At 44.3% G+C, this 25321-nt stretch overlaps 2 protein-coding genes across 3 annotated transcripts; both read right to left on the bottom strand.

Annotated features, from left to right (window-relative positions):
- Window positions 1–1018: 1018 nt before the first annotated feature.
- LOC134421141 (5-hydroxytryptamine receptor 5B-like) lies at window positions 1019–9847 on the bottom strand. Its single transcript, XM_063161644.1, has 2 exons — window positions 8936–9847; window positions 1019–2115 (listed from the first exon to the last, which is right to left on the bottom strand). Exons 1-2 carry the CDS (start codon window positions 9707–9709, stop codon window positions 1783–1785), a joined length of 1107 nt encoding a protein of 368 aa, XP_063017714.1. The 5' UTR covers window positions 9710–9847; the 3' UTR covers window positions 1019–1782.
- Window positions 9848–15412: 5565 nt separating this feature from the next.
- On the bottom strand, window positions 15413–24866 carry DDX18 (DEAD-box helicase 18). Of its 2 annotated transcripts, XM_063161643.1 has the most exons (15): window positions 24692–24866; window positions 24390–24578; window positions 23283–23420; window positions 22542–22677; window positions 22132–22232; window positions 21835–22034; window positions 21633–21747; window positions 20640–20779; window positions 20283–20444; window positions 19215–19367; window positions 18455–18568; window positions 17923–17979; window positions 16743–16920; window positions 15979–16126; window positions 15413–15856 (listed from the first exon to the last, which is right to left on the bottom strand). In XM_063161643.1, the coding sequence occupies exons 1-14, from the start codon at window positions 24807–24809 to the stop codon at window positions 15984–15986; spliced, it is 1944 nt and encodes a 647-aa protein (XP_063017713.1). In that variant the 5' UTR covers window positions 24810–24866; the 3' UTR covers window positions 15413–15856; window positions 15979–15983. The 2 variants fall into 2 exon arrangements, with proteins under 2 accessions (XP_063017713.1, XP_063017711.1); XM_063161641.1 differs by having other exon boundaries at window positions 15413–16126.
- Window positions 24867–25321: the final 455 nt, after the last annotated feature.

Here is a 25321-nt window from a genome sequence, read left to right as displayed (position 1 = left end):
TGAGAGAGGACAGCACAAGTGAAAAATCCTCACTAGATCCTCCTGTGAGAACACATTCTCAGGGGCTCTGAATAATTCTAGGCTTGCCTCTTAAGTTTCACTTAAGCCCAGGGGACACAGCTGACCCCTGTCTGCCCATCAAGCCCTGCTGCTTGCAGAGCACACAGCCCCTCAGGCCTGCCAGGCTGTGTTTCTGAGCTGGTCATCCTCTTTAATTTCACATCAACTCAAGGACTGATTGACCGCAGCATGTTTATTCCCTCCCAAATAAATCTCAAACCCGAATCCAGCATTCTGTTCATATCACCAACATGTCAGTACTGCTCAATTAGCAGCTCCCACGGGTGCCTTTGCTAATGAGGAGAGCTCCGGCAGGGCCCCGGGGCTGGCTGGGTGTGACAGCCGTGCTGGGCGGGATCAGCCGTGTTGGGTATGCCAGCTGTGCTGGGTGTGACAGCCGTGCTGGGTGTGACAGCCGTGCTGGGTGTGACAGCCGTGCCGGGTGTGACAGCAGCGCTGGGTGTGACAGCTGTGCTGGGTGTGACAGCCCTGCTGGGTGTGACAGCAGCGCTGGGTGTGACAGCTGTGCTGGGTGTGACAGCAGCGGTGGGTGTGACAGCAGCGCTGGGTGTGACAGCCGTGCGGGGTGTGACAGCAGCGCTGGGTGTGACAGCCGTGCCGGGTGTGACAGCCATGCTGGGTGTGACAGCCGTGCCGGGTGTGACAGCTGTGCTGGGTGTGACAGCCGTGCCGGGTGTGACAGCCGTGCTGGGTGTGACAGCCGTGTTGGGTATGCCAGCTGTGCTGGGTGTGACAGCCGTGCTGGGTGTGACAGCTGTGTGGGGTGTGACAGCTGTGCCGGGTGTGACAGCTGTGCCGGGTGTGACAGCAGCGGTGGGTGTGACAGCCGTGCTGGGTGTGACAGCCGTGCCGGGTGTGACAGCCGTGCTGGGTGTGACAGCCGTGCCGGGTGTGACAGCCGTGCTGGGTGTGACAGCCGTGTGGGGTGTGACAGCCGTGCGGGGTGTGACAGCCGTGCTGGGTGTGACAGCCGTGCGGGGTGTGACAGCAGCGATGGGTGTGACAGCCGTGCGGGGTGTGACAGCCGTGCTGGGTGTGACAGCTGTGCCGGGTGTGACAGCCGTGCCGGGTGTGACAGCCGTGCTGGGTGTGACAGCCGTGCGGGGTGTGACAGCCGTGCGGGGTGTGACAGCCGTGCCGGGTGTGACAGCCCTGCTGGGTGTGACAGCCGTGCTGGGTGTGACAGCCGTGCGGGGTGTGACAGCCGTGCTGGGTGTGACAGCCGTGCGGGGTGTGACAGCAGCGATGGGTGTGACAGCCGTGCCGGGTGTGACAGCCGTGTGGGGTGTGACAGCCGTGCCGGGTGTGACAGCCGTGCCGGGTGTGACAGCAGCGCTGGGTGTGACAGCCGTGTGGGGTGTGACAGCCGTGCTGGGTGTGACAGCCGTGCGGGGTGTGACAGCTGTGCTGGGTGTGACAGCCCCGGCACCGCACACACCTCGCTCAGCCTGTGCCGATTGAAGAGCAGACGGGAGGCGTTCCCTGCTTCCACCCTCCTTGCCAAACACTGGCGTAGCACATCTGTATTTCTAAGGGGAGACTGTAAACTCTCAGTAGGTTTATATCCAGACATCTTCCATCTTCTTTTTCATTGCTCCTAAATCCCCTCAATAGCTCTTGTGCATGGCAACTGTTCATATCACAGGCGTGTTTCCCTCAAGAAATCTCTCTATTATGCAATAATCTCCTCTGCGTCTCCTTTTATCTTTGCTTTACAAAAAGGTTCTTGAAGGCATTGTTGTAATTTTTGTTAAATGCTGTATAAATGAGAGGATTAAAGAAAGAATTTGAGTAGCCAAGCCAAAGAAAGATGCTTTTCCAGATGGGCGGGATGTTACAGGAACAGAGGGGACTTATTAATTCTGTGATGAAGAAAGGGATCCAGCACAGTACAAAAACTCCAATTAAGATGCCAACCATGAGAGCTGCTTTTTTCTCTTTCTGTTCTCTCCATGTTTCTCCATCTGTCTGGAAAGTGATAGCTGCACGACGAGCTGTAAACACCATCTGTGGTTCCAGCGAAGTTTCCTTCACCTCAAACAAAAGCAAACACAGTTTCTTACCAAGACTGTTTGTTTGAGTGAAGTATTTCTTTTAAATGACAACACAACATCTGTGCACCCACCACAAAAGGCCTGGACTTCATTCCTTACACGCAAAAAGAAAGAAAATGCCCCAGAGTGCCAAACTCATTACAATGGAAAAGCTGCCAAGTGTAGCTGACAAACAGAGCTAAATAAAGAATACCTGGTACCATGTGTGTTGTGGGACTCTTTTTCAATTTATTGTCTTGGATGCCTTCAAACCTAGGGGAAATGAGGTTGTTAAGGCAGGCAAACAAAGGCCTGTGTCTGCTGCCTATCCCTGCACCAGACTCGTGCTGCCACATGGCCTTCAGACCTGCTCTAGTGAACTGCTTCAACAGAGCTTGCACCAGATCATCTCCAGAGCTCCCTCCCAAGTCCAACCATTCTGTGATTCTGTACTTTCTCAAAAAGTACACCATTGCCAGAAAAATACCATTTCAATAGACCTTCAGTTCAAACTCTGGCTTCAGTAGAGGTTATACAAGAGAGGAAAAAATTTCAGCTACTTCAGGCTGAAATTCTGTGCTTCTTGCCTCCTCTCACTGAGGGCAAACAGCTTCTGGGCAGAATTTATTTGTGTGCTTTGAGTCTGACCAGATGAAGACACTCCTTAGAGATTTTAATCTGAAGACGGAAGTGTCTGTGATATTAAAGTTCTTCTAGGCACTACAGTTATGAAGAGAGTGCAATAAAAGCAACAGCGTTAGGCTGTAAAATTTGCCTGAGTGGTAATTCACAGGCACTCCAGATATGGGCCATTGTTAAATTAGCTACATATTGCACATGCATGAGCTACCTCTGCAATAGAAGGAGAGCCTGTAGTGAGTATGAACACAGCAATTCAGACAGTGAAGCACTGCAGTGGCTGAACAATCACTCTTCAGGATGGATGTCCCTGTCTGCACCCTCAGACACGAGCCAGGGCTGCAGAACATTAGGGCAGTAGATTATGGGCACAGGCAAATAATGGAGGGAAATGAAAATCACATCTGTTCTGACAATTAAAATGGGACACCCCTCATGTAGCAAGGATCACACCATTTGTCTGCAGAAGGACTTGCTCTGCACATCCTTAATCATACTCTGCAAAAAGGGACGGATGTATGACACGAGGACAAATCTGTGACAGCAACCCTGAAAGATGATGTCTCAGCCCTGAGGAGCAGTTACCTCAGTGCCCCTTGGGACAGCCATACAAAGGACTTCTCAGGCACAGTTTGGTACCTTCAACTCTTGCTCAGAAGATGGAGCTTGCTGTGCCATCATCAAATCACAAAATCAAATCAGAGATTCTTCTCACGACTTCTGACTGCAGAATTTCCTAGCAGTGACCCCTTTATCACTTAATTGCATATTGTAAGAAAAGGTTATTTCGTTTCCTCTGCTAGAAGATACCTCAGTCCTCAGGTGTTTTCCACAATGAAGCCTGTATTTTCAGCCTGGTCAAGCCCCTACTGAAGTAAGAGGAGTTTTTATAAACTTCCCTGGTTGTTAGGTCATGCCTCTGAAAACAAAACAGCAAGTGAAACTAGATCATGGTACATTTTGTAAATTATTAGATCATGGTATGTTTTGTAAATTACTGGCTAGAACTAAATGCAGCTCTAACTGTATCAAATCTGCAGTTGCCAGTGCCAGCCCCAGAGGCTTCTCATGACTCCAGTTTCCAATGTAAATCCCAACAGGTGCCCTTTATCCCCATAGCACACAGAACAAAGGACAAGTACAGAACCTGTGCCCCCATTTTGGGTGCACTGATGAGCACTAGCAGGCAGGCTGTGACAGCAGAAGAGGTGGTCACAGAGTGTAAACCAGAGCAGTCCATGGAGATGCCTTGGGTAATGCTGGAGCCATCTCTGCAGTGCTGCACACTGCTCTCAGTGTCTAGCAGCACACTCTGCCTCGGGCACAGATTTCCTTCCATCTGCCTGGGCACTGCTCCAGGAGCTCTGGGGAAATAGCTGGCATGAAAGGACTGCTCCTCTGAGGCCAGAATTTGGTTCAGAACTCGTGAAATCAGCTATTTCCAGGACAATGGGCTGTGAGAACTGCAGAGATAACCGCTGTTCTGTGAGACTAATAAAAAGTAAATGAAGGAAATGAGCTCAAGTAGAAATCCTTCTACAGTCACAAAGGAGTTTGGTTGTAGTTCCAGAATTTATTCTTCTGTACACTGATCAGCAATTACAGTTCAATGCCTCTTGTTTGTCTGTCCCCAGCAAATTACTATTCCTAAATGGATACATGTTCCTAGAGCTGTATGTTCCCATTTCCTGTGTTCCTAGAATGTCACAGAAAACATGCCACCAAGGACCTTCTGCCAAAATCCCTTGATTTAAAAATGTTCCTTACAGCTTTAATGATTGTTATTATTGATCCTTTGTGGCAGATGCTCTGTGTGCGTCTGTCCTGCACCTGCAGGGCCTGCAATAACAAAACAACAGTAATGACAAACATCAATCAAATCTGCCTTAGCACCACAAATGCAGAGCTTTGCCTATCACAGTGTGGTGCAGCAAAGGTCCTTACTGCCTCAGTGCAGCCCTGGCACACTTACTGCTCTTTGAACGAGAGCACAAGAAGATAAATGCACAACAAATGATCAAAACAAAGAAAGGTCTACACTGTCTTGGATGTTCCACTAACATGACAAACAGCTGGTTTGACAGGGAGAAGAACACCAGCTTTCTCTCAGGATTCTCTTCTGCTGTAAGCAGGACTAACTGTATCTCTCCTAGGAAATCACTACACACCCCACTTTGCTTCCTCCCTCACTCTTTTCTGGACAATTTTTGCACCTGTTCTGGACAGCTGAACTTTGTTTCCTGACCCATCTCTTCTACTTGTGCAGAGGCACAAATAAGAAATAAAAGGTCTGAGATCCCTTCAGAAAAGGAGAATCTGTTTGTTTTTTTTTTTTTCTCCCACATTGTCCTGACTGGTTAAGTGAGTTGGAGAAGCTGAATGGGCCAAGGTGCAGAACAACACAGCACCTCTGGAGCTGTGGGGCCTGATGTTATGCAAAGGGGGAAGGACTCTCACAAAACTCTAAGGTTTGGATCATGCCTAATGCTTTCATATACTATATAAGTACTTTGAGAGGGCAGAAATAAAAAAAAACAAAGACAAAATAAAAAAGACCCAACAAAACATTCACCAATCATCAACAGAATTTGATTTTTAACTCTTCACATGAAAATTTAAGACTGATTTTGCAATTGTTACATGTAAGTAATGCAGACATTCAGATCCCATCATCCTCGATTTGCCGGGCTATCCCGATGCCACAAGTGATTTCACTGATTTAAAAGGGAACCATCCAGCAGTATCTGCTGCTTTTCAAGCAGTCTCATTTATTTCAATTGCACTGTTAAGAGAGAGAATTATTGCCTGCTGTCAACCAGGTGTGACAGAGCATAGCTCTCTGTCACTGATGATATGTCACTGGGTTTTTAATGAGGGTCACCCACATCAGTGTTGCCTGCAGAATTCACTTTTCAGGGAGTTTCATAATCGGCAAACAAAAAATTATAAAAGCACCAGCTTAATTTAGGATCCCAATTTGGCAATTATTTTATTTCAAAGGAAACCAAAAACCAAGCTGTCACTAAAACCAGAAGCATCTCAGATGTTTCACATCCATCTCCCTCACCTGAACTTTTTCAAAGGTTTTGAAAAGTATTTTTCAAAAACACAAGTAAAATTTTAACCAAAGAGTGACTCAGAAGAGTTATTTTGTACCTATTCTATTCTGCAGCTCTGTAAGAACATAAGGTATGTATGCCAACTCCCAGTTTGAAAGGAATGCCCTTTCTCTATGAAAAAGCCCCAAACCATTAAATATATACACACGCATATATATATATATATATATATATATATACAGGGATATATATATATATATATATATATACACACAAGGAACCTGCAAAGCACTTTGGTGCCTGACTCTGCTGGCTGACAAACATCAAGGTATCACCCTCACTGCTCCACTTGGTGCACTGGTTTTTCCAAGATTCCCCTACTGGCACCTGAGTGCTATGAGCTCAGACTTTTTCTGTCCTTAGACTTACCAGAATTAACCAGTTGGTTGTAGCTCAGGCCACCAAGTGCAGCCCTGCTGTGCAGTTCCAGCAGCACCTGACAGCTCATTGCTGAGTGCAACTCAGACATCTCTCCCAGCAGGGATCACTGCTGTTAGTGCTCACCTCCAGACTGGGAAGCACTGCCAGCCTTGGGCATCGTCTGCCAAAAACTCCCTGCTAATATTCCTCAGATCAGCTGGTGCAGGGTAACCTGGAGTGAGGACTGACATAGATGCAGAGGGGATTCACATCCAGAGTCACAGTGACAGAAGGAAAATGCTGCCAGGGTGAGCATGACAGGTGAGCATTCTCTGAGAATGGAGATGGAAGAAAGTAGAGGGAGGAGAGACATCAAGGGAGAAAGAATGGGAAAATCAGAATGAGCTGATGGGCAAACCATGAGAAGCAGAGCAGAATTTGCCCCATCAGAGAGGACAAAGCTGATGCTGACAGCCTGATCACCCCTGCAAAGTTTGGCAATGTTATCTTTGTGTTTGCATGTTAAAAAACAACAGGGTTTTGCCAAAGAACAGTAGTGATGTGTGTGAAGATTCCCCTCCAGAATTCACTGGGGAACTGCTACTCTTCCTGTGAAAGTGATGGATCCTACTACCACAAGCTTAAAAAAGATCAGGATAACACTCAGTGAGTAAATCTCAGCATCTTAATTTAGAAAGAAAACAAGAAATGCATCCTGAATGCCAGCTTGCTTGATCCACAGGTTCATTACACGTGTGCCCCATGAGCTCTTCCTTCAGGAGTGGAGTAAAGTTTGCATCTGAATCACAGAAGTCTTTTAATTTAAATCAGCAAATGGAGCTGCTGGGACAACAGAGGAAGTTGCCACTACACACCAATTGCAGATTCAATAATCCTTGTCAGGAGAAGTCAATCACAGTTGATATGTCAATCACACCGATGAGAAAGAAGACCTACTGGCTTGAGCATCTACTGGCATTGCAATAACTCCCCCAAAATGGGTGTGTAGCTCACTGTGACAGAGCCCTTTTGCCAGTGCAGCCTAAACCAGCCCCCAGCCCTTGCATCACAAAAAGCACTCACCTGGCAGCCAAGCTCAGGGCCTCCTGCAGCCAGAATCTGTCTTGCTGAAACTGTCATGTGATGTTGTCTCTCCACTGGCTCCAGCAGCAATGCCTCAGCTCATTTCACTTCCCAGAATTTTAGATTCCAGACATCTATTACTGTATGGGTATGTGTGCATGTAAAAGACAGAGCATGCAAACACACTACAAACAATCAGCTGGCTCTTGTGCTTTAAGAGATTATACATTAACTCCAAGCAATACTTGCATTGTACTTAAAACAATTCGGAAGAAATTTGGTGAGAACTAGGGGATGAAGATTGTAGGGAAAAAAATGCCAAAAGAGAAGACATTCTCTACTTTTCTAACAAAATTTTTGCTTTTTCATAGAAGATACCTTCATAAATCAATATATATTAGAAGCAGCTTCAAGACATAATGATCCAAATCTGCAAGTCTAATCACACATAATTACCAGTGCATTATGCAATTATTGCCACTGCAATTATGCAATTAACTGGGGACACAACCCCCAGACTCTTACTTGTGACCATCATAATGAGCTTCCTTGCCTCCAAATGAAAGATAGGATTTTGCAGGGGATGAGGCTCTGCAGGATTAACCCCAATGGAACAAAATGTTCTCTGTAGGTATCTCTAAGATCCACACAGCTCATCTTTGGCTACCGGGAAGGGACTGGGCTTAGGAAGTGCAACATGTAATCACAAAAACATAAAGACTGGCAGGATTAAGAGCAAGAGTAGGTGACAGAAAACAGGGAAAGTTTACAGAGAACACAGCCAAGCACTGTGGAGGCATGGAATGGGTGACAGCAGCATCATGCAGAGCCTGACTTATGGAGCACAAGGAGCCAACCCCAACCCTTCTGAAGGGACACAGCTTTCCTGTCAGCAAGGTGTATCCCCAAAATGAGACCTCCCAAACTGCTAGGGCACTGCAGGGTTATAGGCAATCTTTGGGATAAGAACATGGTTATGAAGCAAGTAATTTTAAACCAGAAACGATTGCTGATTGTTTCAACACTATGCAGTGAGCAGCATTCAAGGAAAAATAGCCCAAGCACATCAATATATAAGTTTATATTGTGAATAGTGCTTAATTTGCTTACCAGAATGCATTCAGACACACAAAGTCTGTGCTGGTAGATAAATGTGCATTTATCTTGGTACAAGACCTGGGGATCTGTGTATCTTTTTTTAGACAAACCAATGCTTTTTTGGTTTTGCTAGAACTTTGGTTTCCCCCACCACATAAAGAGGAAAAAAAACCAAACGCAAGGAATGGCAAATTCAGAACAAAGAGACAATTTTCAAACATCTCTCCCGACTAGCAGTGAGTGCACCTGTCCCTTACTCTTATAACCCACAAGGAAAAAATAAGAACAAAGCTCTTCTCCAGGAGCTGCACTTTTGGACTGGGTAATTGATGCTCGCGTCCAGTCCGTGACAAACTCAAACACACAGGGAGCCCCAGGGCACCTCGCAGCCTTCTCGCTGTGCCGAACCCGCCATTGGGAATGGAAAAAAACCCTGACCGGGGTGAGGCCCGGAGCTGAGGAGAAGCAGGAGCGCAGAGCCCGAGGGAGCAGCGAGGGCTCCCTCCCCTTGCCCGGCCTTACCTGGGCAGCCTCGGGCAGGGGCAGCACGGCGTTCCTCCTGCGGGCCCCCATGTGCAACTTGGACGCCTTGTAGATCTTCCAGTAGACGAAGAGCACCACGCAGAGGGGCAGGTAGAAGGCGCCGCCCGTGGAGACGATGGTGTAGGACGGCTCCTGGCTGAGCTGGCAGCGCTCCTGCTCGGGGCTGTAGGTCTCGCCCCAGCCCAGCAGCGGGGCGAGGGAGATGGCGGCGGACAGCAGCCAGGTGAGAGCGATCATCACGTTGGAGATGCGGCGGCGGGCGAGCAGCGTGTACTGCAGCTGCCGGGTGACGGACCAGTAGCGGTCCAGGGCGATGGCCGTCACGTTCCAGATGCTGGCCGTGCAGCACAGCATGTCGAAGCACACCCACACGAGGCACAGCTCCCGGCCCAGCCGCCACCGCCGCCCGGCCGACAGCTCCTTCACCAGGCTCAGCGGCATCACCAGGGCCGCCACCAGCACGTCCGACACCGCCGTGGAGGCCACCAGGTTGTGGGGCACCCGGTGGAAGGCCTTCACTCGCAGGATGGTCGCCAGCACCAGCAGGTTCCAGAGGAAGGTGGCCACGGTCAGGAGCACCAGCAGGGTGAGGATGAGGACGGTGAAGACGGAGAAGGGCTCCCGGCCCCTCCACGCGCTGCCGCCCACCACCGAGGAGGAGGCGTTGGCGTCCACGTTGGCAGACGAGGTATTGGCGCCCATGCTGGGCTGGCACTGTCCCCGTGGGGAGCAGGGGCTCAGGGACTCCGCCATGCCCGGGATCAGGGCTCGACCCCTCACCGCTGCCCCTTCCCAAGCCGCCGGCACCGCCCCCAGCCCCGCTGCCGGCGAGGGGGAGCCCCACACCGGGACGCGGCTCCGCTCAGCGGCCGCCCCACATGTGCCGCCGCCCCAGCGCTGCCCGCGGCTCCCGCCCGCGCCCGCCGCTCCGCACGCCCATCCCGGGCGGCTGGAGAAGAGAGGCAGGCTGAAGAAGGGAGGGAAGCACGGCGAGGCTCCGGCATGGGCAGCGCGGGCGGGCGTGCGGGCGGCACCACCGCTGCCGCCCCGCCCCAGCGGCCGCCTCAGGGGCGGCGGCGCGGCCGGGCCGTGTGGGGCGGGAGGCGGCGCCTCCCCGGCTGCTGCCCGCGGCCGTGAGGTGCGAGATGCTCGCTGCTCCCGGGGTATCCGAGCTGCTGGGGTGGAAGGGACCTCTGGGGATCACCCCGTCCCACCGCCTTACCCAGGCAGGGCCACCTCGGGCAGGAACGCGTCCAGGTAGGTTGGGAATGTCTCCGGAGAGGGAGACTCCACGCTATCCCTGGGCAGCTTTTAGTGCGTTGCCGCCCTCAGTGTAAAGAAGCTCTTCCTCATGTTGAGGTTCAACTTCTTGTGTTTTCGTTTTTCAGTGGTGTCGCTGGGCACCACTGAAAAGAGTCTGGCACCATGCTCTTTGCACCTGCCCTTGAGATCCTAATGTGCATTAATGAGATCCCCTCTCTGTCCTGTCTTCTCCAGACTAACCAGGCCCAGCTCTCACAGTCTCTCCTCTTAAAAGAGATTCTCCAGACCCCCCATGACCTTTGTGGCCTCTGCTGGACCCTCTCCAGTCGCTCCTTGCCTTTCTTGTACAGAGGAGCCCTGATTTGGACACAGTGCTCAGATGTGGCCTCACCAGGACCAAGTAGACAGCAATAGTCTGTGTCCCCACATCCCCAGGTGGTGACAGGACATCCCCTTCTCCCCATGGACCCCATGAGACTACAGGACACCCTCTTCTCTTCACAGCCCTTTCCTGCCATGTTCCCTCAGTGCTCCCACCCACCATTTCATTGCTCTTAAAATAAACAATCAAATATGTGACCAAGGGCTTGGAGATGGACAATAGAATCAACAGTGAATAGATGGGAATGTCATCTTTCCATCTGGATGTTTGGTGCTTTGTGATGCTTTTGAGAAGTCTGAGGGATGCAAAACACAAAAGGATGGAAAATAGCAATCTCTTGTAAGTCTAAATACTTCACATCTTCCTTTGCATCTGTTCTCACTTTTCCCTGTTGACCCAAGAATTGATGAGAAAAGGGCTGGTGACAGAGGGGAGGAATTGCAAAATACATTTCCTAGTCCTCATCACTTCACAAAACATCACTTCAGGACTCAATCTTTAACTGAATCTTTTTGGAGCCAGTCTTGTCATAATATTTCTTTGTGTCAGTCTGAAAGTTCTTACTTGGCTTAACCCTCCCTGCATCCTGGTAATTCGTGTCCAAGCTCTCCTGTGCTGAGCTGTGTGAGGAGGTGTCTGTGCTCCCCAGGGAGCAGCTGCCCAGGCCAGCACTGTCCCAGCACCATTTCCAAGCACTTCCAAGGACAGCACGCAGCTTAGTAACAGCTCTGGAGGGTGATGATTCATCCAGAGATAACAGAATTCCAGCCCATTTTGTGAAGTGATGCTGTATATTTATGGCAAATATATAAAATTTAATAGTACATTTTCCAGGAGTTTGTTTTTATCCATTACAGGCAGATTATTTTTAGACCATTATAAAGGGACTGCGCTGAACTTGACTCTTTACATATTTTCAATTTTTTGTTTTAGATTCAGAAGTGCTAAAAAAGGTTCTAGCAGATGCAGTTTTATTCCATCCTCTTTAGTAGAAAATCAGCCCCCTTTCTAAAGCATTTTAAAGAAAAGTCAGTTATATAAATTCTGCAATTGATTTGAGAAATATACAGAAAATTTCAGCTCAAGACAAAAAACAAACCTTCTTTACAGCTGGTTCCATACTTTCACGATTGAAAATGTGATGGAGAATCTAGATGTCACATAGATGCCAGGCAGTATTGATTTTATTTAATAATGAAAATATTCAGAGATGATTGCAGCCACTCATAGAGGAGCCCACAAAGCCCTGGGTGTCTCAACACCTTTAACTGACAGCCACAATAGAGAGGAGAATTTGCAAGTTTTGTAACTGTTATACAAGATTTTGCAGAGCCTACAATTTTCCTTTTTTCCCTTTTTTCTTTAAATTCTGACCAACTGGGAAAAAATAGTAGATGGTTATGTTTTCAGTGTTGCACAGTCTGGGAAGATGGACTGCTATTGAGGAGTATGCTAAGGTTTTGGGGTTTTTTTTGAAAAGTGGATGCAGTTCTTAAGCTGGATGACACCCATATAGCAAAGTGAATGTGTTTCCAGACAGGACCCTGATTTTCCATTTGTCTTCCCTTCTCCTAATGGCATCTTTCCTCCACCTCTCCTCACAACTCCACATCAAAAGTTTATCGTGGTGGCTAAGAGGAAAAGCCAAAAGCAATCTCTCCCCACATGGCTGTGCAATAAAGAGATTTGACAGAAGCAACATCATGCTATTTATGACTTTGATGCAAGCCAGCAGATTTTTTAGCAGCTAAGAGCATTCCAGCTGAAGAGGCTGGATCCTCATTGTCAGGGCTTAACATCTTCTATAAATCTGAAAGCATCAGACAAACAAAAGTCTCAGTAAGCATTGCATGAATTCTAAAATCCTGAGAAAAGCAAGCCAATAGAGCAAAAGGCAGGAGCAGTGAGAGACTTTATTCTGTATGCTTAGCCCCTTGATTACAGGCTTCTTTCAGCATTACTTTAAATTTGAAAAAAATTTAAAAACCCAAACCCAACAACCAACCCACCTTTCAAGGACTAATAACTGAATGTTTTCTGGCTGTTTTCAGGGCTCTGTAAAATCCCTTCTAAGTTTTGGGCCCTTGAAGTGACTGGACAATGATCTCCCAAGCAGGGCAGTGGTAGAACTAAAACCAAACATCACAGACCTGTGCAGTATCCTGTCAGCACCATGTCTTCCTTCACAGTGGGGCTTCCACTAGAATATTATTTTTCAAAATCACACAGCCCTTTTCACCCTTCCTGTGAATTGCTTTCCCTGGCTTGAAAGCAAATCATCAGAGCTTTGGTAGCTTACTTAAATTGTCAAGCCATACATCACTCAGAAAGGCTGATTACTGCCAAAATATAAACACACTTCTTATTTACAGCAGACCTCAGTAGGTATCTTACTCAATTCTCAACTACTCTTGCTCTGCAGTGTCAATAAAGGTGCCTTCTACCTGTGACATTCACCCTGACAAATTTGATGGCAACCCTTTCTGACCAGCATTGTGCTTGTCTGTCACTCTGCAGCTTTATGGCACAGGAAACTCAGATCATGACAAGATTTTTCACCATTATGAGCAGTAACTCGGTGGCAGAGTGCTCCTTTATGGGCCTGTTCCAGGAACTGTCAGAAACATCTTCCAGTTCAAGCAGGAGAGTTTTGATCACCCCCTAGAGTGGTTTAAAGAGCCCAATTTCTTTGTCAAGGTTCTCAGAGGAAGAAAGCAATTTCTCAGTCCCTGAGCCATTGGTCACTGCTGTGAGCCAAGCCTTGAGAGCCTCAGGGCTGAGGTCTATTAACTGCTCACAAGACTGATAACAGGGGAAGCTGCAAAGGAAACTTTAGAATGCCAGTTTGACAATCTTTTGCACTTCTTGCAATACCATGGTGGAACAGATGCTGCCCAATACACAGATATTTCATCAGAAACTGTTTGTCATTTATGATTTCATAAACAAACCAAAAGGTAATTGCACCTGCACTGGACAGGAAGCTTTTGATTCCCACTTAGTCTCAGCTCATGAATTTCTGTTATCAGGAAAGTAGAGCTGACTTTGTAGCTACTACAGGCAGGGTGGAGCATTACACCTCTGTGTTCAGTAACAGTGTTAAAAACTTTTTTTTCCTTCAGTGTAAGCTACTATTACTCTAGAGCAATAACATCCAGCCCTTCCATCTCCTACAGAAGCTTGTTTCAAAGATTTCTTGGTATTAGAAAATTAGGGAAATACAACCCAAGTATCACAGGGAGGAGTTGTGCAAGCTCTTTATCAGCTTTCCATGTATCAGACTCTTTAGAAGTGGCAGAATTTTGATGCACTTTTAGGCCCAACCAGTTCTGGCCATGAGCACGTGGTCAGAGGTGGTCACTGACTCCATATCCCAAGTTTTTCCTGCTCCAAACCAATACTCCACTACTGCAGCCACTGCTCACACCCACATAACCACACTCTGATCTTCACACTGGCTTACTGCAGCTCTGCTTACATCTCTTTCCCAGTAATTAATTTTGCAGTTCATCTAATGAGTCCCTCAGCGTTTCTTTTGATTTCATGAAAGGCAATTCCCACACAGTAACTGCACAGCTGGCAGGTATAAACAGAAGCCTTAAACTGTATCATGATGTAGGTCTCAGAGAGAACTCCTAGGATGTGCAAATAATGAAAATAAAATTAAATTAATGACATGGAAATTAGTTGGACATCTATTATTTATAAATTTTTAAGGAAACCCAGAATCAAAGATTCAAACTCAATGAGACAGGCATCGTAATTAGCACTGCTTACACTTCAGAGATTTTGCTATTTCATTGCAAGTTTAGAAGACATTCAAATTCTAGTAACAAAATTATTTTGACATTAAAAATCTTAAAAGCCCATTAGGGTCAAAAGTCAGCCATTTCATAAGAGAGAAAACCAGACAATGCTCAGTTCTGAATGGTGGAAGCACTAGAAACAGAATGATCCAAATATTTCTCCCCATCTGCTTTCCCCAAGGATGAAAAGAAAATCCACTGATTTTTTAAAAAATACCTCAATGCATGTATCAGTTTTAAATCTGACATGCTACCTCTGAAGACCTAAGAAATAACAGTCCAATTTATATTGCAATAACTACTTATGCTTTGTATTTGTAACTGCTCCTGGGTTACATTTTAAATGTAAATTAAAAGCTGTTTTACTGTAATCACAGATGGCCCACATTTATGGATTTGTGACATTTTAGTCCTTCCTTGACACATGAACACTTTTTAAACACTTCTCACCACCACTGTGGCCTTGTAAGAGCAGTTACCACTGCTAAAATGGCAGAGATGGAAATAATATGTGAAATACAATTACTTTTTTACCCAACTTATGTATTCTTCTTGTACTGAAGCCTCCACATTTTTTCCTCTCTGCAGTGTGTATTCCACTCTCTTCCATTTCATTTTTTATATTCCTCCTTCAAAATAATCTTCTAGTATATTTATAAGCCATTTCACTTTTTTACTTGAGTCCCTCCACCCCCCAGTCCTGTGGCAGTGTCTATGACTTTGCTCATTGCTGATCTGAAATACTAAGACTTGAAAGCAATTCACTTTTGTAATTTACAAGACACAACTGCAGAACTTCTCACCTCATCAAGTTTATGAAGCATCTTTAAAAATACCTGGGTTGAGTGCTTTAATTTATGTAATCTGCTTTCCTTAATTCTTTGCAGAGTACACTAGACATCCCCAGATTAATAAATTCAGATGAAAACATGAAGGAAAACAAAGTATTTCAGTATAGTGTTACCATTATAACACATTAAACCAGTATTAATCATGTACCAGAACTGATGTATGATATTTGTTTTATTTTGGACACTGTAGTTGTTATACAGATACCATGTCTGAAATTATTCACAAGCTCATACAGCCTTAATTATTCATCCATGGTTCAGTAATCCATATTCTTCAGCATATTTGATGGCCAAAGCAGAGTCCTGTAGCATTAAAATCCCTTGCAATGATTCATGTGAGCAAAACCTTTTTATCTCACAATGTCCTTATGTTGTCCACTCTTAACAATTTTCAGAGGTATGCATACAAAGAAGGGTAAATGTAAAGCAAATTCTTCTATAAAACCTAAAGGTATTCTCTCTTTCTTTAATAAAAATCTCTGCAGTATTGACTTCAGGTAATTTAAATCATCTTCTTCCTTACAACCAGTATGGCAAAATTCCCTGGCCAAAATTCCCTGGCCATATTCTCCTTTATCCTCAGTTCTGAAGAGTCCTCCTGAAGTGAAAAATAAAAGATGTTCCAAAAAAAGAAAAAAATCCTTAAAGAGACCTAAAACTGGGAAAGGAGCTGTTTAAATTAGAAGTAACTGCCAGATGGTTTTGATCAAGGTAGGCTACCAGAATTAACGAGAAAACTGTCGATTGTCAGATTTCTTGCTGATGTGTTTGAAGATTTTTGCTTTGTGGACACTCTTTGATTTCTGGTAGCCAAATCCCCCACCTCCACCTCTCTTCTGTAGTCTTCTGCCATGGTTGCTGTTCACATCTGAAATTTCATTGGTTAAAGAATTTAGAAAGGAGTAATTTGAAATATTGCATTTTGGGTTTACTAAGAGTTATTGATGTGAGAAAAGACAGAGAAAAAGTAGAGCTACCTAATTATAGAGAAAGCCAGAACTTTGTGCCTGTGGTTCTAAATACTCCTCCAGCTGTCCAGTTAAGCTGTCCAATGTACTACTGCTTCAAAATCCATCCAGTCAGCTTTGACAGTAATTTAGGTACAGTCTTCTAGTTCCTGCTCTTGCCCCTCTATGCCAATATTCCATGACTAAGAAACATTACAATACATTACAATAAAAATAATTTTGGATGGAGGAGAACAATACTTTGGAACATGGATGCATTCCAGTCCTACCAATTAAAGCCTGTACAGCATGAACATGTGCTAAAAGAGATGTTTGTAGGCATTTTTGCAGTTTATATTTATATTTTCTTTATAAAAAGTGCTGTTGGAGCATGATGCATTTTTATGGTTATTAGCAGAAAAACTCCAACCCCAACAACAAAACAGCAGAACTTGAGGTACCACAGGAATTCAGCAAGTTGCACTGAACATTTATAACCCAGAAACTCAGCTTTGAAACACTGCAGTAAAAGGATACTGAGGTCAACAAATGGAGGAACTTTAAAACCAAAGGAAAGGCAGACTTTGGGAAGATCCAAGTTATTGACATCGTAGATCTGCTTCAGAGAATGGGAGTCATAAGCTCTGATGTAAGCTTTGTAAGCCTCCTGGGCTGACTTGTGAAGGAAGTAGTTCTTCTCTATCAGTTTTTCCAGCTGGTGAGGGGAAAATAAAAACATAAGAGACATAAACAATTGTAGCTGTTAAAAGTCTATACATTATATTAAACATTATACATTATATTCAGATATTTTTACAGTATTAGTGCCAATGACATTCACTCCTCACTTCAGCAAAACTGCCCTGTGATATCAAAGTGCATATTCAGGAGTAAAAATGCTTTTATAAACAAATAGAGGGACAAAAAAATCCTGAAGCAGAGTACAAACAAAGCCTCAGCAATAGGAAAATTTACAGAAATATTAAACTGGGTTGTCCCAAACAAGTGAATCAAGGACAATACACCTGCAGCCACACCACAAAACCCTGTGTATGAGAACTGCCAGCCTGACATCTCAACTGTGTCATTCCATGCAATTCCATGCACAGTCTGATCTATCATGGTGCCAATGTATTGTGAAATAGCAGTATTAATTCTAAACCAAAAATGCAGATACACCAGGGTAAATTATCATTTTATTTGCTGTGGGCCAAGTTCCCAATACTCACTAGATCCCAGTGTTTCATTTGATGTTTAATGTACATTAATTCAGCATTCTAAAAATAAGTTACATTAGGCACCACTTCTTCCTGATTATGCTTAATTAGGAACCTCTCTCTGTAAGGACTGTCTTCACTGCCTCCTGTACTTGCTATTTTAAATTCAAGTTACTGCAAAGAAATTTTACAGGACTCTTATCAAAAGAATGATTCACAGAAGTAATCAACAATAGAAACTCACTTCTTCAGAATTATCTATGCTATTCCCCTCAACTCTGTGTTCCTTGGCTATTTTTGTAGCTCAGAGCACAAAATAATTTTAGCTAATGTTGGGCTTTATTAACACCAGATAATTAAAAATACACATAGGCTTATATACTAACATTCCTAAAGAAGCACACATATTTTTGATTTGTAGTCATTATAGACTGCAACATTCTCCATGCAAATTATAACAAAGATATTCAAAGTAGCTGAAGTATAAAAACATGTCGTACCTGAGACTGGATGTCTGAGATTTTTGACCAAGAAAATTCAAATTCACTTAGTGGTACCTTAAAAACAGAAGAAATGAAGTATCAACATTATTTACACTGTGTAAATACAGTGAATGTGTTTTAAGACCAAGGACAAATAGAAAACAATCTGCTAGATAACAGATTTTTTTTTAACACCACAGCTGTATCTGGAAAGTACCTTTACATCAATATGACAGTATTATCACTTCCTTTAAGCCAGAGTAATAGAGACACTCAGTATGACACCATTCTTTACCACTTTTGCTTTAGAAGTTAAATCACTTTAATTAAAGTCACAAAACAAGTCCATAAGGAGAGCAATGAAGCAGCTCTGTGCAGTTCTGGTAAAATGATTACCTTTAAAAGAAGACTGTTCTTCTTTTGGAATTAAACACAATGAAACTGATTGTTGAAAAATCAAAGTAAAGCAAAGCAAAGCAAAGCAAAACCAAACCAAACCAAAACCAGCAAGTTCAGCAAGTTTTGCCTTTAAAAATTGTCAGAAGTTTACCCTGGCCTGTTTCAGGTAGCGAAGGAAGCCCAGTTCTTCTGGCCGTAAGATGAGCAGAGCGTGTCCTCTCCCGTTTATCCCTCTGGCAGTCCTACCAACACGATGGATATATTCCTTTGGGAAACAGTGACAGACAACAAGGTCAGGCAGTCCTAATCATCAACAAAAAACCCACCAGAGTTTACCTCAATATAATGTAATGCAGCATTCACTATTTGGTAACTTTTTCTTGGCACTGACACATGGATATGGGAAAATAAATGCTGAAGGTGCAAAGCAACACCAGGATGAGGCAGAGCCCCTGACTAAAGCATTTTGTCTTTTACTGAAGAAAAAAAATCTTAGTCCACAGTAACTTAAAATTAATCCTTGATTTTAGAGATTTTTGAATTTCCTTTGTTTACAGTAGACTTTTATTCAAGTAAGAATATTGTCTTTAAACAACAAGCAAATTTCAACTGGAAAAGCTCAAGGATGCATATGTAAACTCATCCTCCTATTGTTTGGCTGTTCAGCTGACTAGATTTTAATTTCACAGCACAAATATTTTAAAATGCAATTCTTCAGAATGCAACCAAGGTCTTGGCTAGGAGCAGCATTTCCTAGGAGCTGGTGTAGGGCAGTGAAAGAAACCAGCAGCTGGATATGGCCATGGCTGAATCCTGCCCTCTGTCAAGCAGCAGGTTCAGCTCTTCTCTGACTGAGTTTGTAGTCAGAATTTGATTTCTTACTGTGCCACTTGCCTATTGCCCTAACCCACCTTTGGATCATCTGGAGGGTCATACTGGACAATCCAGTCAACCTCAGGAATGTCCAATCCTCTGGCAGCCACATCAGTGCACAGCAATATCCCAGACTCTGCATTACAGAACTGGAAAAACGTTGTAGTACGTTTGGTCTGTTTCTGCTTGCCCTGAAAGGAAACAAACACATTGGAGATGAAATATTAATTCAAAAAGTAATTTGAGGCATCTTTGCAAATCATGGTTTTGTACAGATCAAGCAGGAGCATTTGCAGTGAAGAAAGAAAGAAAAAAATAAACTGCACAGGTTACAAGAAATGGCATCCTTGAGAGGTTACAATGTATCTACCAAAACATCAAAAATTGTATAAACATTATTCTCATGAGCACAACATGCATGTTTCAAGTTCAGAAAAAGGACATTTGCAAGTCTAGCACTATGTTAGACACATTACAGGTTATAAAAGCAAACAACCAAACAAAACTGACACTTGTCACAGTTCTATTAAAGAATAGCAAGACATTTCCCCCTAAAACAAAATAAAGAAGGACATTTGTAATCACAAATTAGTTGAAATAGTTGCAACTGTTTCATAGACTTTCAGTCAATTCTTGGTTCTAAACTGTGCATTTTGTGGTTTTGACAAAAAATTTACAATGCTCATCCAAATGGTAAGAATTGGCATATTAAATCCAAACATCACCCAGGCCTTAGAAAAAGCATCAAACACTTCAGGCATCAGAATCTGGATTGCTCTGACAAGGAATTCACTCCACATACTGAATTTTAGTGCTTGTGAAAGGTAACTTCTCGGAAGGAAACAAAAATGTTGCTACACAGAGAGCATAAATTAGTATCCATGTTCAGCACTGATTCAAAAAATAGCAAGTCTGATTACTGAAGTGTTATTATATAATCTTTGCTTTATCTCCTTCCTCTACAGACTAATCAACACTATCATCAGTTTTATGAGCAGGCTGTTTATTAGAAACTGGACTGAAATAAACCAGCAAATGTAAAGCCAGTAACAGCTTACAGATGTTATCAGAATACTTCAAAATAAATCAATGTATAAGACACTTACATGAATGGCCAAAACAGGCAGATCAATGTAGTTGAGTAATTCATAGTGGTACTTCACTGACATACATGAAGAAAAAAACACCATCAGTTTCTTCTTCCGGTTCTTCTTGAGGAACGTGAAGAGCAAAAGGAATCTTTTTTCAGATGGACAGACCACATAACCCTGCAAAAATTGTAAACATTGTTAAATAAAAGTAGTAAGGAGCAAACTTGTGTTTTAGGAACACAATTACATCAGGGAAGGGCTACTTTGTGAAAAAAACCTCACCAAATAATTATACATCTGAAGCATCCCAAGTAAAAAAACCACAGGGGTTGGGTGTGTTCAGAGATCTCAAGCCTCCCATGTTTGTCTCACCTGCTCCAGACCATCTACAGTTGCTGTCTCCTTGTTATCATCAACCCCAACATACAGGGGCTCTTTCTTCAGAGAGATCTTGGCCAGATCTTCCACCTTTCTGGTTTGTGTGGCAGAGAAAAGCATCGTCTGTCTGCGCTCTGGAAAACATTTCAAAGACAGCCTTGCTTTGTAAAGAAGATTTCAAACAGTGATTCCATAAAATCTAACCACAAACTTCCCTGGGCAAATCTTCCAACTAAATTCTAATTCAAACATACTGCTACTGACAAAGAAAGAGGTGTGGTTGTATTATGGGGTGTACCATGCTTATTTCATCTGTCCCCACCCCCAAAACCCCCAAAATTGTGCTATCAAAACACAGTATTCTTTCTCTGTAAAAATGTTAATAATCATTTGCAATCTAATTCAGACACAAAAAACCCCCAGAGATCAAACTTCTAATTCTAAATTAATTTCCATGAATACTACAATATTTTTGTTTGAAAAAACGATTCAAATTGTGTTTAATACATCAATTACAAGGAATAGTTGAATGAAAAATTAGGAAATGAAAAATTAGGAAAAGAAAAATTTAAGGTAAATACTTAAAACTTCTTCCAGATACTGGTCTTGGAGGTATCAAAAAAGACTGAACTGCAAGTCAGAAGCCCTTTTTCCTTGAATTTAAACCTTATTAGGAAATAATGAATTGCAGGAAATAAACAGGCAGAAGAAGATGAATGAGAAAATGGAAACATTAAACTAAAAGGATTTTATATGAACAGAAATATATCTCTGAGGAGCATTTGAAAACTCTGTTCTTCAGATAAATGATGTTGAATAAGTAATATATACTGGCTAGCAGAAAAAAAGGATAGAGTAAGAAAACCACTATGAAGTTCATTTACAGAACCATAAAAATTAATAACTTCTCCTATAATAATAGAGTCAGAAAGAAGACATAATGTTAGTCAAGTGATTTCCAGGAAAGAGAGATTTTTTTTTTCTTACTTGGTAAAAGTTTTATGATCTGTTTCATTTCTTCTTCAAATCCAACCTCCAAGATTCGATCTGCCTCATCAATTACCAAACACTGCAAGTTCTTGTACATGAAACCTGGAGTGTTCTAGAAGATTAACAAACTCACAGTCAGACAGGGAAAGGACTTTCATTCTGTTTTAACAACCAGATTAGACATCAGTATTGTATCTACCTGCATATGATCCAGCAGTCTTCCTGGTGTGGCTACAATGATGTTGATTCCATTTCCAAGCTTCTGTGCTTCTGCTGATCTGTTACTGCCCCCCATTATCAGACCATAGGTGTGAACATGATGATTCATAAGTTCCTTAAGAACTCCATAGGTCTGCATAGCCAGCTCTCGGGTAGGAGAAAGAATAATAACACCTGTTCCTAAAAAACACATCAACCAGAGAGTCACTCACAACTCATCCAACCCCCTAAATGGCTGCTTTGCAGTAAAATTCAGCTATGAAACAAAGAGCCTTACCATTCCTAGGCATGAATTTCAGCTTGTAGATGAGCTCTACTGCAGGAATGAGAAATGCAAGTGTTTTCCCACTGCCTGTTTTTGCAGCTGCTAAAATATCCCTGTAAGCAGCAATAGAAAAAGAAGTGTTTAGTTGACCATACCAAGAGAAGAGCAATTTCACTCTGATCCATGCTGACAATGTAAAAAACTAACATGGCTTAAAGAAGACCAGTGGAGCTGGTAGTAGGAGCTTGCTGGCAGAGGCAGGTCACAGCAATCAGCCAGTGAAAGGCCCTCAATGACCATGGAGGTCTTTTCCAACCTTAATGATACCATGATTTGATTTTATGATTCATGTCTGTAGCTTGCCAGAAAAATTTACAAAACATCTGGGGTCATCAGTGTGACTAAAAAGCCCTATTTCTTACCTGCCTTCCAGAAGGGGCTTAATACTTTTATGTTGAATTTCAGTCATGTGTGTAAACCCCATGTCGTTTATGCCTTTCAATGTATTCTCACTGACACAGCCAGCCAGGGAAGCAAAGGAATTGTCTTCAAAAGCACCTGAAGTGAGGGGCAAAATGAAAAATATTTCAACTTCTTTTATTTCATCTGCCATATGACATTAACCAGTTCAAACTGACCAAAGGACTTCTTTTTATTGCATTCTACCACAAAATCCAAAGACACTGGCAAAACACTGTATTAATGAGTTCATAAGAAAACTACAAGTTACAAATATTACAAATTACAATACTACAAGTTACAAATACAAAAATACAAGTTACAAATACAAAATAGTCTGTATTAATGAGTTCATAAGAAAACTACATGGAGTTAATAAAAATAAAGATGAATGCACTGCTGCTGTCAGATTTACTAGTTCCACACCTCCAGCTTGCTCTTCATGAACTCCTTCCTTTACAGATAAGCATATGTGTATACAGGTTTAAAAAACACTTTTACTAATAATTGTAGGACCAACAGGTGTGTATATAATGCAAATTTCCAAGAACAGCAGGTGGGTGAGAGCTGTACAGCTGCCAGTGTCACATCAGGTATCCAAACACCTGACTCACAAAGCTCACTTGAAAACTGCAACTTGCTCTGGAAGGAAAGGGTTAAACTGTGGGATTTTGCCTGTGCATGAAAAAGAGAATACAACATACCTGTTACACCTAGTGGCAAACTGGGCACTTCATCCTCCTCCTCCTCCTCCTCTTCCTTCTCTCCAGAGTCCTGCTTATCTCCATCTTCTGCCTCTGCAGATTCATCTTCTTCAGTTTTTGCTTTTTTGGTTTCTATATCTGGAGTTATTTTTACAAAAAACAAGTCAGTTAAAAATACAAAGGTTACCATGTAAAGCTGGTCCACAGACTGAATTTCCTTTAGTCAGTAAGCCATGTACAAAGATCACAATTTTCCATGGAATGGAAGGGGGCTAGAGGAGAGACAAGGTTGCTGTGGAATTTTCTGAGGCACAGAGCAAAAATTCCCCAAGTTCCTTCCACACAGCCCACTTTGCACAGTGAAACAATGTAGCTTGACGTGTATCATATGACATCTTTTGTGAAAGCAAGATAAACTGTCATTAAACAGATTACAAAATTCTTTCCCACTGGCAATGCAGACACCAAATTTCCCACACAATTTGTGCTCAGCTTATGTGAGAAGTTGCATTTTAGGTACCTGAATCTTTAGAGATGAAAGCACCTCTTCATTGCCATAACCATGACGCATGTCCCAAAAACCAAATACATTTTGAAAGCTTCTATTCCTCATACATGTCTAGATATTTATCTATAAATCTATGCATATAAAAATATATGCTAACCTAGCAATATTTGTGTGGTGCTTTTCAGGTTTTTTTGGTAGTTTTCCAGTATACTTCAGTTTCATTATACATAAACGTTGCCAAAGGCTGGACATATTGCTAAAAATCTGTATTGGCTGCACACCCAAGTACAGAGAGCACCCATCTACCAGTGCCCTGAAACACAGAGCGTGTATCTGAATAATAAACAAATAAAACATCCAGTCAACGTTACAAAGCACACAAATAAAGTGGCAATTAATATGAATTAAGGATTCAAATATAGCAGCTGGAATGAAACGGGCAAATCTTTAGACCTCAGGGTCTTTAAAGCGCACATCTGACCGGCACATGGCATTTCTAAACTTTCCCCGACGCGGCGGGAACCGTAAGGAGGCGCTTGTGGGGTATCCCAGACTAACTGAGCCCTGCGAGACACGCTGTCTTTGCTAAGAACACGCACCATCGCCTCCATTGGCCACCGCTTTTCTCTTTTTCTTCTTCTTTTTCTTCTTTTCCCCGCTGGGGGGTCCGGCTCCGTCCGCAGGCTCCGCGCCCTCCTCGGCCGCTGCATCCTCCTCGGGCACCGCCGCCTCCTCCACCTCCTCCTCCTCCGGGGGTGCCTGAGAAGCCGCCTCGCTCGGCGAGGGCACTGCACGCCGGAGACAGAGACAGAAGGCGGAGAGAGAGGGGACAGAACACAGTTAGTCACGGCTCCGCCGGCGCTCAGCCCGGGAGAGGCTCCGCGGCGCCGCCCGCCCGTACCTGCCCCCTGCGCCGCCAGCAGCTTCAGGTTGCGCTGCCGCAGCTTCAGGTTGCGCTTGTGGATCTTCCTGCGGAGCAGCCGCATGGGCAGGTTGCTGGCAGTAGCCGGCACCGACATCGCGGCAGCGGCAGCGGGAACCGAGCGCTCCGGCACACGTGGGGAGGCCGCGACCGGAGCCGCCGGAACCGCCGCCCGCGGGGCCTCACGGGCACCGGGCAGCGCCCTCTGGGGGCCCGGCGGAGGCAGCGCCGCACGGGGCCCGGCCCCCATCCCTGCCCCGGTCGCCGCTCCTGCTTCCGGCCTCGATTCCCGCCCCATTCCCGGCCCCCATCCCTGCCCCGGTCGCCGCTCCTGTTTCCGCCCTCGATTCCCGCCCCATTCCCGGCCCCCATCCCTGCTCCGCTCCCGGCCCCGCTCCCGGTCCCGCTCTCAGCCGCCGAGGGGGAACGCGCCCCGGGTTTCCCTGAGCAGGGGGCTCGCCGTGTCCCACACAGATCCTCCCAGCCTCACAACACCCATCTGCCCGGTGGTGCTGCCTCCACGCATGGTTACATGTGTTCAGCGGGAGAAAGAGAGTGAATTAAAGAATCAGGTTGAAAAAGAACTCTGAGATCATCGAGTCCAACCTA

The sequence above is a fragment of the Melospiza melodia genome, chromosome 8 (assembly GCF_035770615.1).
Source record: "Melospiza melodia melodia isolate bMelMel2 chromosome 8, bMelMel2.pri, whole genome shotgun sequence".
NCBI lineage: Eukaryota > Metazoa > Chordata > Aves > Passeriformes > Passerellidae > Melospiza > Melospiza melodia.
This window is presented reverse-complemented; position numbering and strand designations above follow the sequence as displayed.